The sequence below is a fragment of the Mixophyes fleayi genome, chromosome 4 (assembly GCF_038048845.1).
Source record: "Mixophyes fleayi isolate aMixFle1 chromosome 4, aMixFle1.hap1, whole genome shotgun sequence".
Classification (NCBI taxonomy): Eukaryota; Metazoa; Chordata; class Amphibia; order Anura; family Limnodynastidae; genus Mixophyes; species Mixophyes fleayi.
The window spans coordinates 309,181,406-309,193,491 of record NC_134405.1 but is presented as its reverse complement, the minus strand read 5'-3'; the positions used below and the strand labels follow the sequence as shown (position 1 = coordinate 309,193,491).

At 40.8% G+C, this 12,086-nt stretch overlaps 1 protein-coding gene across 2 annotated transcripts in view; it reads right to left on the bottom strand.

Moving 5' to 3' along the window:
• Positions 1-3,366: 3,366 nt before the first annotated feature.
• Positions 3,367-12,086, bottom strand: part of CANX (calnexin) — a 28,244-nt gene continuing 19,524 nt past the window's right edge. For both annotated transcript variants that reach the window (XM_075210018.1, XM_075210019.1), the window contains exons 6-15: positions 11,316-11,397; positions 10,854-11,046; positions 9,863-10,052; positions 9,029-9,142; positions 8,772-8,928; positions 8,214-8,429; positions 7,417-7,536; positions 6,197-6,365; positions 5,268-5,353; positions 3,367-4,194 (exon numbers count right to left, since the gene is read on the bottom strand). In XM_075210018.1, the coding sequence (XP_075066119.1) occupies positions 4,138-4,194; positions 5,268-5,353; positions 6,197-6,365; positions 7,417-7,536; positions 8,214-8,429; positions 8,772-8,928; positions 9,029-9,142; positions 9,863-10,052; positions 10,854-11,046; positions 11,316-11,397 (1,384 nt within the window). In that variant the 3' untranslated portion in view covers positions 3,367-4,137. The remainder of the gene's footprint in view (positions 4,195-5,267; positions 5,354-6,196; positions 6,366-7,416; positions 7,537-8,213; positions 8,430-8,771; positions 8,929-9,028; positions 9,143-9,862; positions 10,053-10,853; positions 11,047-11,315; positions 11,398-12,086) is intronic.

Sequence of the window (12,086 nt, the reverse complement as noted above, 5' to 3'; positions counted from 1 at the left end):
GAGAGGCTTAGGAGTGACAGCGGTCCGTGAGACCGCTTGTCACTCTCAATTTTAGACACCCTTTCCTCCGTCTCCTTTCCTGTCCCTGTCAGTGAGAACCGCTGGCTCTCATCTGACAGGGGAGCATCTGCGCTGCTGTGCTGTGAGTGTGTCCTCTATATTAGAACACACTCCAGCCTGCTACTGGGAAAAAATGAAGTAAAATTAAAAGAATAAAATAAAAGTAATAAAATTACACTAAGCACTAAAAACACTGCCCAACTCCATGGGCACCTGAAAAAAAAACTGACAGGAAGAGGAAAAGGCAGGGGGATTGTAGAGGGGAGGGGTCTGTTGGCAGCACTAAAAGTTAACTAGTTAGATGCCAACTCCCCAAGCTCCCCAACCCCATGGTAAGCAGTGTCCCCCAGACTGGATGAAAGAGAAAAGGAAGTAACGTTCCTGAGGACAGTTCTGTCCTCATGGAAAACCAAGTAAGGATCCTTACAGGACAAGGCTCCTAATTCCGATACCCTTCTTGCGGAAGCGATGGCTTTCAAGTCAAAAATCTGAAGTCAGCCAATTGTAGAGGTTCAAATGGAGGACGCTGAAGAACATTAAGATCAAAATTCAAGTGCCACGGAGCCAACGGAGGGAGACATGGGGAGGTTGAATATGCAGCACTCCCTGAAGAAAGGTACGAGCATCCGGTAAAGAGGCCAAATGTTGTTGGAAGAAAATAGAGAGGGCCGAGACTTGCACCTTTAGAGAATTTAACCCAAGACCAGTTTCCAGACCATCCTGGAGAAAGGCTAGAAACCGGGGCAGGCTGAAAAAAACTGGGTCAACACTTTTCACACATTTGTATGTAAATTTTCCACACACTATGATATATTTTAGCAGATACCGGCTTACATGCTATCATTAAGGTATCCACCACTCTCAATGAGAAACCTCTTGATCTCCAGAGACTGGCCTCAATAGCCATGCCATTAAAGCCAATCGAGTTAAGTCCTGATAATGAAAAGGACCTTGACTGAGAAGATCGTGTCTGAGTGGAAGAGGCCAACCTCTTCCTACCACCATACGCAATATGTCCGCAAACCAAACTCGCCTTGGCCAATTTGGCGCCACTAGAATTACCTGGCGACGTCCTACTCTGACTCTTCGTAACACTCGAGGAATCATCGGGATTGGGGGAAATAGGTATCCCATGCCGAAATCCCACTTAATTGACATCACACCCACTGCTGCCGCCAGATGGTCCCCGATTCTTGCGCAAAACCTTGGTACCTGATGATTGTATCTGGATGCCATTAAATCCAGGTCTAGAAGGCCCCATCTTTGAACCAGTTGTTGAAAGACCTGCGGATGCAAAGATCATTCTCCCGGAAGAATTGCATGCCTGCTTAGATAATCCGCCTCCCAGTTTTCCACTCCTGGAATGAAGACAGTGGATATCGCTGGAACCCAGGTCTCTGCCCAAGACAGCATCTGTTCCACTACTTGCATCGCTCCTGCGCTTTTTGTTCCTCCCTGACAACTCACATACGCCACTGCCGTGGCGTTGTCTGACTGTAAACGAACCGGTTTTCCTTGTAGGAAGGATTGTGCTCCTTGAAGGCCTAGCAACATTGCTCGTAACTCTAAAATATTGATTGGCAAGAGTCTCCCTGATGGACCAGAGACCCTGCAGCTGAAGATGGAGGACCACTGCTCCCCAGCCTTGCAAACTGGCATCCGTAGTCACTACGATCCATTCCACTAGAGCAAAGGATTTGCCTATTCGCAGATGGTCCGGAATGAGTCACCAACCCAGAGAATCGCGAGACTTCCTGGAGAGGTGAATCACTTGAGACTCCAAATGCTTTGGAGACCCCGACCATTGATTCAGAAGATCCCACTGGAAGGCCCGTGAATGGAATTGACCGTAGGGAAGTCTCGAATGCTGATACAATCAGTCCTAGAACTCGCATCCTAAACTTCATTGAGGGGCGAGGATGCCACAGCAAGTACTGCTAAGCAGTATCAAACACAGCCCAACTCCTTGGGCACTTAAACATAACTGGAGTTTGTGGGCTTGCTGAGGGGAGGAGTCAGCAGCAAGTTTAGTTATTAACTATTTAAGTGCCAACTCCAAACGCCCTCAGACAACCCCATTGTAGCAGTGTCCCCCAGAGTGGATGATGGAGAAACTTAACTTTATTCACCTGACCAGTTCTCTTCTGTCATCTTTCAGGACATAACAGTTCATTTTATTTGTGCTTTGCAGAACTGTAATGTTTATGAGCCACCAGGCCGACAACCTCACTGTCCTGGATTTCCACACAAGATATTGAAGTTACAGTTTGACCAGTCAACAGTCCACACTAATTTTATATGGCTTTGTCAACAGGTTGAGAACCGTAATAAAACCATGTCAATTTTTTTTTTTATAAAAGGTTTATTTTGTTTTCAGACTCAGAAGCCCTACATGAACAATATAATTTATGATGCAACTGCAACAAGAGCAAATGGGAAAAAACAAAAACATCACATAGTTACAGCAAATTTGACTGTCGCCACGTACCAGCAAACTATCCCAAATATCTGCCATCTTTAAGCAGTACTTTGTTTTCTTCCAGTCAGGAGGCTGCTGTTATTTTTTTTTCAGTTGCAGGTGTTAATACTGGGAAAAGGCAACATCGACCTCTAGCAGTTCTTATACACAAGGGTTGATGTCATTTCTCAGATTTTAAGTTATAGGTTAGTTTGTGAAGAGCAGTGATAAGGTGGTTGGAGAGTACAAACAGCAGCTACATAAAGCACAAGTTGCTACAAAGGGGCTGTCCACGTGGGAGCTGTGTACCCATCCCACAGCCATTATATTTTACACTATGCACAAATGGAAGCAGATGGCAAAAGTTGTGTTGACCGGAAGGCCACCAAGCAGATATTTAGGTTAGAACGCAAATGTTGCAGAATAACAGTGTACTGGTTGCAGTAGTCATTTTGCAGGCTGAACAAATATGTATCAAAATGTAGCTCATTAATTGGCTAGGAACCACTGACATTGCTGAGGCACTAGATTTTGGGCCCCAGTGGTGTAACTAGCTACCAGTTAAATGAATATTGGTTCAGCCTACACAACTGCCTCCACTAGGCCTAGGTGACAGACACATTTTGGAGAAAGTCCACTGGCTAGCACAGACCAACAGCAGAAAGGTGTAACACTGGGCGTAAATCTGTCATTTTGCTTAGAGTCAACCAGGGCCTCTCCCTCTCAAAGTCATGTAATACAAAAAGGAAAAAGATGAACAGTGGATAGTCAGAAAAACAGAAAACCAGTGCGATGAAGATTTTAAACGCTGATCAACAACTTGTCAAACTAAGAAAGCACACAAAGCAAACGATATATGTATATATTTATATTTACATATGCGTGTACACACAGGAAAGTGGGACAAGATCCTAGAACCTGCTTAAAGTAGACTTTATGGTTTTTCTTTTGGTCCGTAAGGCCCACTTTTATCAGAGTGATGGCGGCTTAACAGAAACCAAGGACAGCATGCATGGTAACAGGGAATAAACATGCCTTATAGAACCAAATAAGCATGTACTGCATGTTTAAGGAGTACTCTTGTTTAAATAGGAGTAGCAAAAACAATCTATTCATGACACTTCACGGGGAGCAAGTTGTTTCAACCATGAGAGAACAGTCGACAAACCAAGCGGTCACTAAAAAAAACCAAAATAATAAACCCACCCTCTGCTGTCTAACAATATTTTCTAAAGTTTCCTTAATTTTTTTTTCTAGGATTAATACATTTCATTACACTGAAGTTTGGAAGAGTTTGGCAATTCTACATTTTTCTGCTTTTAAAAAAGATTTTTTTTAAAATCAAAATCAACAGTAGTTAGTTTTTGTTACACTGCATAATTCCACAGAGAAGCCAACCAGGGTTAAATACAGAAATTAAGGATGTGTTTAGCCACTTGGCGATTGCAAATTTTAGACAGTTTAAATTCAGCTGCAACATGTGGGCGACAACATCTTGGAGCTTTAGTGTATGAAGAACCAGGGTGGTCATTTTCATCGCAACTCTGTAGAAACTGCAAGCTTTTTATATTAACTTTGCCAAATATTCAAGTTCATTGGTAGATTTCGCTCCCAGATGTTTAATCTCTCCGAGGTTTTCGATTTCTGGGAGATCGTCTCAAAGCGTCGTCTTCCTCCTGTTCAAAGAAAAAGATATGCAGGTCATGAGGATTGCAAATGTTTGTGCTATTTTTGAAGCATTTCTACTATTGTAAGGAAATACAGTCTGGAAATCTCCCTAACTTATTGTTTTAGTCAAACGTCACTATTTAGGAATTGGTTGCTATGGGTTACTGCACCCATATCTAATAGATGCCCCCCCCCCCCCCCGTATGTATTATAGTACCACCATATTATACAGTGCTGCACAAAGGATATGTCCCATTCACATCAGTCCCTGTCGCATTGGAGCTTACAATCTAAATTCTCTACCACACATACTAGGGTCTCATTTTAGTTTGCAGCCTGTGTCTGGTGACCATAGGAAAAATGCTGCCTCATCACAGCCAATTCAAATTACTGAAACTTGAGCATACCTGTATGACTATCATTTTAGTGCCATTATAAGGCAAAACATTTAATAGTATTTTAATCACTTTCTACAGACAAGACCTAAAAGGTAGTACACTATTTGCTTATAAGTTAAAAGTATAATGGCAAACATGTTGCAATTAAAAATACGAGTTACAATATTGTCTGCACAATGCCCGATTATCATCAAAAGAAAGCAACAGTGCCACCTAGAGGGTCCACCATAAATGAAATACAAATTGTGCAACAAAAGCCTTTAAGAGGAACAACTCCTCAGGGCTTTAAAGTGGAATTTTGCTTCACCGACCTCCATACTGCAGCGTGCTAACCTTTATAAAGCCTGATATATGAAGTCTTCTGTCTACACCTAGCATCACAAATCAGACTGAGTTTGCCATTTAAATTATTCTGTACATTTAAGCTGATCCCGTCAAACAGACGTCAGCTAGAAAGATGACTACAGAAACCCACATCCCACAGGTTGAGACGCTGCTGTAGTGGTGCTTGATATACTATTATTCCTGTCGGCAGCTACCAGAACATCTGTGCTGGGTGCAGCTATTCCTACTGCACTTGCAATAGTTTCCTCTGCGCACACAGTTCTACATCACTAAACCAAAGCCTGGTCTGGCTGTGACATAATATATGGTTCAATCAGACATGGTGCATTATCATTTACCTGAGATTTATTCCCCTGCTCCTCCTCTTCATCCTCATTGTCTTCCTGGCTTCCATGCCCAGCATCTCCCTCACCTTCTTCAAATGCTACAAGACACAAATATGTGGTTAGTCACCTACAAGAGCAGGTATGAAACTATTTTCAAGTCCTTGCTCCAAGACACCTTAGTTACACATCTGTCTCATCATACAATGCATGTATTGTATCAAACCAATTCGGAAATTAACTCTGCTGGAAGAATAGACAAAAAGCCACAGCTTTAAAAACACATAGCCATGACAGGAGCATAAGCCAACCTGTGTGTGTATAAGACAGCACATGTTCCCAAAAACCACTCTGGGACCCTCACTATTTGCAGGATGCATCCCCTATATACTTGTACAAAGAACTTTCTGAAAACCTATGGGTGTGACTGCCTGCAATAAGAGGGGATCAAGTCATCCAATCAGATGTAGAGGGATGCCCACCACTGTACTAGTATGGTGGAAGGTAGAGTGTAAAACTCCTACTAAAGTGAAAAATCCCTTTAGTTGACCAACTCTAACACAAATTGGATTAACCCAAAATTTATATATCAGGACACGTGATATTCACCAGAGTTCATACATTTATGTATAGATATTACCTGCTCTGTTGAGGCAAACTAAAACGCTTCCCATAACAAAGTAGAACAATGCCCCACACTGGCTGATCAGGTTTAATTATAATGTCCCCTTCTGTTCCAATATGTAATAGACAAGTTAATGACATATAGGAGAAAGGGTTACAACAGCAAACTAGATCATTTGGGGCTATTTTGCCTATTTAATCGCTAAACAAAAAAGCCCATAAAAAGTGACCTTTAAAATACACTGTAAAGTGTGGCCAGCATTAAGTTGGATAAAACTGGATGCGTCCTAGTCCATTTTCCCACTTGCACGAGTTCTTACCCTGTTTATCAGGCTCTTCCTCAGCAGGCTCCTCCTCCACATTCTCCTCCTCCTCCTCTTCCGCATTCTCCTCCTCCTCAGCTTCTTTGTTTGTGTCCTTGACTTCCTCCTCCTTCACATCAGGTTGTGGGGCATCAGTCTTTTTGTAGGTGGCGTCTGCTGGCTGCTTCTATAGGAACCAAATAAAGTCGCTTTCAGTGATAATAAAGGTTTAACATTTTTGTAGTAGCTGATCACATTGAACTGCACTCTGCTAGAATCCAAAAAATGAGAAAATATTCAAAGTTCTGAGAATTGGAATTTTCATACATGAAAAATCCATTCACACATTGTACACCATAGTTATCTTCAAAATAGAATTAGAATCTATAGCCAAAATGAGTACAATATATTCAGTGCCCAGGGGATTTTATGTAGTAGTGCCTAGCATGTTCTAATGGTCTCCAACACATTGATTTAAATTACCGTACTATACCAGGAGTCACAGATTTGGTCTATTGATTTCAGTACTTGTTGTAAAAACTAGTAGTCTAATGATTTTTGAGGTCACCAATGTTAATTTTGACCTGTACAATAGAATACCTCAGTAATTTAAAAATATTCTTATAATTTAAAGTAGATTTTATTACATAATGATATCCCTATAATAGTTTATGTAATTGGTTATGTAAAAATAATTGATTACAGATAAGACCTAGAAACACTGTTTGGAGGAATAGATGAGTGGTTATTTAACATTAAAAATATGAATTGTTGTATAAACCAATTAAAAGCAGCTTCAGTAAAACAGTCTTTTACACTTCATTCACCCGTGCTGTTCCAGCCATAGTAATGCAGCGTTTAGTAGCTCTTCTACCAGCATTCATTGTACTGTGATCCCTCTGAATTCTCACCACGACAGTGCGGCATTCCGTTTTCTACAATATAAGCGCTATTGTGCGGCTTACGTTATGATAACTCAATGAATGCTGGTATATCAGCTTTTAAACAGAGTTTGCTAGGGTGGAAAATCCCATTAAAGAAAAAAGTCGGGAGTGACTTTTCAAGAACCACAGGAGTCCCATTTATGGAAACTACGGTTCTGTCAGTTGGCGGAAGGAGGATTGGTATCTATTGAAAAGAAATGACCTTTCACAAAAACTCTCATTTACACATATATGATCAAACATAAAACACATTTAAATGTTTAGAGATGGACATTTTAAAGTTCCTGGGCTTACTTTGCCTGAGCAGCAGAAGAGAATGATCAGGAACACTGGTAAGGCCACAGTCAGAATGTAGACTACCCATAGCCAAGGTTTTTCCTCAGCTGCAGCCATCATTTGTCCAACAACACTGGGCTGAAAATAAAGTATTCAGTCAGAAAACACAACATGAAATATAAGGGATGGTTACTCAAGCACCTTACAGATTAAAAACTAAATATTACATAGAAATAGTTGATCACATGGACCAATCATTTGCGCTGCCCATAATGCGAAGCTTCCAACCACCTCTCTTAAGTCAGACCAAAATAAAAGCTAGAACAATTTGTGGTAACATTACAGGCAATATCAGCAATGGTGTAGCATGCACACACATCCTGACCCTGGCTATTGTTCAAGCTATAACAAAGACAATGCATTTTCTCTAGGAGAGATCTGCCAATCCTTGTACATATTATGTGGGGGCCACGCTGTTAAAGGTAACAAAGCAGACATTCATTAAAGGAATTCTACAAAAGAATTTCAAAAGTGTTATTGCAAAAATTGTTAGGTGTTTTCTTCTAAACGTTTCTTATAGGAAACGTTAAGTTCTGCTACAGACAGTCATAAGCCTGGGCCAGGACGTTTCAATAAGCCACAGAAGTGTTTGTGCATATATTGAAGAACATTTGCGAATATTTGGAAATATTCAGTTTCACAGTTTGAAATTATAGTTGACAAAGAGCAAAACACAAACGTAGCTTGGTTAATAACACTAAATTAGGCAGTGGGACTATTACACTATTGGTCCCTTATCTGTAGCCTATACTAACCTCAGAGGCTCCATCAGCTGCTTTCTTCAGTCCCCAGCCAGCATTTGCCCAGTCATCGGCCACAGCTCTGTCTGAACAGACAATAAAGTTGTCAAAAAAAATGTCCGAAGTCATAGACCACAGTTCCAGACCCAAGGCGTAGAATGGAGTCATCTTAAATGGTTCCAGGTCCTCAAAGAAATCTGGATTTTGGATCTTTCGTGGTTTCCAGATACCCTGTAAGAAAATTGATAAAATGAATTAGTGAAGCTCAAGTTACATTGCAGCTTCCCATAATGCCTTCAGAAATGAGATTAGACAATAATTGGCACTTAAGCTGCAAACTCCACAGTAATCAGCCAACTGAATGAGGATTCTCAGACGATAACACATGGGACGTCAAAAGATTGACATTAAGAGTTCCCAGAAGCTTGTCGTGTCATTGTAATGACAATAAATGTCAACGTGCAATTTCAGCAGCAAAAGGTTTTAAAGGCACAAAACCAGAAAAAGAGAAAAGTTACTAAATATGACTTGACGACACTAGCACAACTGTAATTAAACACGGTAAGTTCAAACCTGGTAACTGGGGTTATCAATCATCGGTGACTTCCATTTTCCTTTATAGTTAGGGTTGTCAATGGTTGGTCTCTGCCAGGCTCCACAGCCAGGTGCAGACTCGCATTTGGCGTTTGCAACTTGTGGTGCCTCCCACTCTCCATCCATATCTTCATCCCTATTGAGAGGTGTGGAATTTAACAAGAGATGAACATGTAGAAACAGCATTGTCCAGAACAGGCATTTCACAGTGCACCTAGCAGAAACTTGGCACCTACCAGTCTTCAGGTTTCTCGGCATCAGGGTCAGCTATGTATTCTGGTTCATCATCCAGCCAACCAGCAGGTTTCACTGCATTTTCATCTGGGATCTTTGCTGGTGCGTCCTCATCCCTAGACAGACATGGCACAGTTAGGCAGCGGTTTTAAAATTAACAGAATTTTTTTTAAAGATTGTTTATTTCCCTTAAGTGGGCCACAGAACACCATAGAAAACCATAGTGATGCATTTAGAACAAGTCACAATGTGCCTGGCTGTTAACACTAATGATCTTTCAGCCCTCTGGCCAGATATACAACGCCATGGCGCTCCTGAATCTGCCTGCTCTTATATAATAGTCTATTGAATAGGTAAAATCTCATTTGTGATGAGGAACATTTTAAAAGCAAATGTAAGTGAATGTTAATCTCAGTCTATTGCTTGCCTCAATTGCTCCTCCTTAAATCATGACCCTGCCCGTCCTCACTAACAATCACATGAGTGGACAGGTCACTGGCTCCCACACGAGCAGCACACTCCTGATTATTCTGTGCTGCTGTGAACATACAGCTACGGGTTACTCCACTTCTCACTGCAAATCTAGGAACACACAGATAAGCAGGAAACGGACTACAATCAAAATAGTGCTGTAACCCTTGTCAAACACTTGGTTGACTTGTCATGCTCAGTGAGTAAAGCAGATATGGTGATTGAGGATTTACTTATTGACTAGTGGTGTAAGGCTTCCACTGAAATCTCAGGACAGTGAGAACATTCACTTCAATCCCTAAACATTATAAAACTTATTTTGGTACGTTACTGCATGTGCCAACTTGTGAACTGCAGTCACTTACCAGTCGTCTGGTTTCACAGCATCAGGATCATTAATTTTAGGTCTCTCATCCCAGTCTTCAGGCTTCTTGTCATCAGGGTCCTCAATCTCTTTGGGTGGGTTAACAGGGGGGTTTACATCGTCGAGCAGGTTGCCTCTGTTTACCACAGTTTGGTCAATTAGGATTTCAAAAGTGTTGTCTGGATTCAAGACTGAATTGAAGAGAAGATACTGTCAAATTACACTTATAACAGTGTGTGACATTCAATTTCAGAGAGATTTGTAACGCAAGATCAGAACAAAACGTTTTAGGGAACAGCAAGTCTCCGCCACTTTAGTATCTGTTGGCTAAATACAGAGGCAACCATTTCCAACACAATTTAGCTTCTGATTAACCAGCAGACTAAGAGCTCAATAAAGTCCAGTGCAAATCTAAAGATGTTCATGAGAACAATCGTTTTATATACAACTCCTATTGTTCACTAGAAAGTGACAAACTCAAAACACTAATCAATAGATTTGTCAGAAGGTTCGAATTATCAGTTTTTCAATGTGAAACATGAAGGGGGGGAAACCTGTGTGAGATCTGTCCAAGATTACTTTTTAATTTAATTAAAACTTTTGGGCAGGGTTAGATAAAATGAAACTAAAACAAAAACAAACAAATCCCAACTTGGCTGCATGTCAGCCTATTAATGTCACCCAAACGCCTTGGACACTTAGCTGAAACTGGAGATCGGTTGATGAGAGGATATAGAGGAGAGGCGCTTTAGGCTTTGAAACTGTTAACTCAAAAGTACCCAGCACCTATGTGCCATCTCTATACCCCATGGTAGCAGTGTACCCCAGACACGAAGATATAGAGAAAGAAAGTAATTGCTGACTAAGCAGCACAAAACCATGGAGAGGAGTCTGGTGATAGAAGTGTAAACAATCTGTGATCTTGAATATAATATTGTCAGGGCCTCGAGTATGTTACAACATAAGGAGACCTCGCCCGTGAAAGCACTGACCTAGAGTGTAGATGTGGGTTTTCTTGTCCGTGAAGTAGGATTTCAGGTCCGCATCTGGCTTCTTTGCATGTTTCTCCTCGTACTCTCCAGTCTTGGGGTTTTTGTGACGGAAGATAAAGTGCAGTTTGTAATCCTCACCACACTTGTCAGGACCAAACATAATAGTGTAATGTGTCTTATCGTGGAACTGATCCTGGAAGAGAAATATATAAACAAACCTGTTTAACGGCATTAAAAAGAATGGGAAAAAATACTTAACATGACCCTGTAGGAGTCGTCTAGAAATACTCAGTTTTGCACAGGTACCAAACAATTTTTTTACTAAAATGCGCCAATATGGAAGCAAGTAAAACTTACAGCTAAGTATTTCAGTCTTTACAAGCAATATGATCATCTCATTGTAATAGAATATTGAAGCTCAAAGTATAGTATGTACCATAAGTGTGAGTAAAGTATACTTACCAGGTTGTGGTCAGAGACCTTGGACAGCAGCTTCACATACGCACCCCCGCACTCAATTCCACTCTGAAAATTCACTTCATACCTTGAAGAGGGAAAACAATGATTCACATTTTTAATGCACAGGCTAAAAATGGTATGTATCACAACCAATGCACAGCAACTGTTGTAAAGGTGAAGACCAGGATAAAAGCCATTCCCTATATGGCACTGCAATCTGTCAAGTCTGCAGTTATTGGAATTTGGGACACTGCTGAATAGCAGTCAGGATCCTGGCAGCTACATTATCATCACAGATCTGCTATGTGTGAACTGGTTAAAAGATATGTTTCTTCCCCTTTATAGAAAGAAAAAAAAAAAAGAAAAGCTCTCACATACGTAAGAATAATTAAACAAGTGTAGTACCAAGCTAAATTAAATTGTTAACAAGTATGTGTTCAAACTGTCTAGCGTGCAATCTAACCAGTTCTTCTGTGAGAATGCATGAAAGGATTGTAAGCTTGTGAGCAGGGCCCACTTACCTCTGTCTGTATGTATTACCCAGTATTGTTTTATTAATGTTTGTTTATTAATTGTAAAGCGCTACAGAATTTGCTGGCGCTATATAAAAAAAGAAGTTGATGATGATAGTGGTGATGACGGACGACCAAGCAGGAAAAAGAGCACGTACACAACACAGGATGTCATTGCAGGTTTGATAAGACTAAGCTTTGTGACCCAAATGAGCAGTTGTTACAGTAATACAGGTATGACCAAGCAATACAGCTTGTTAAA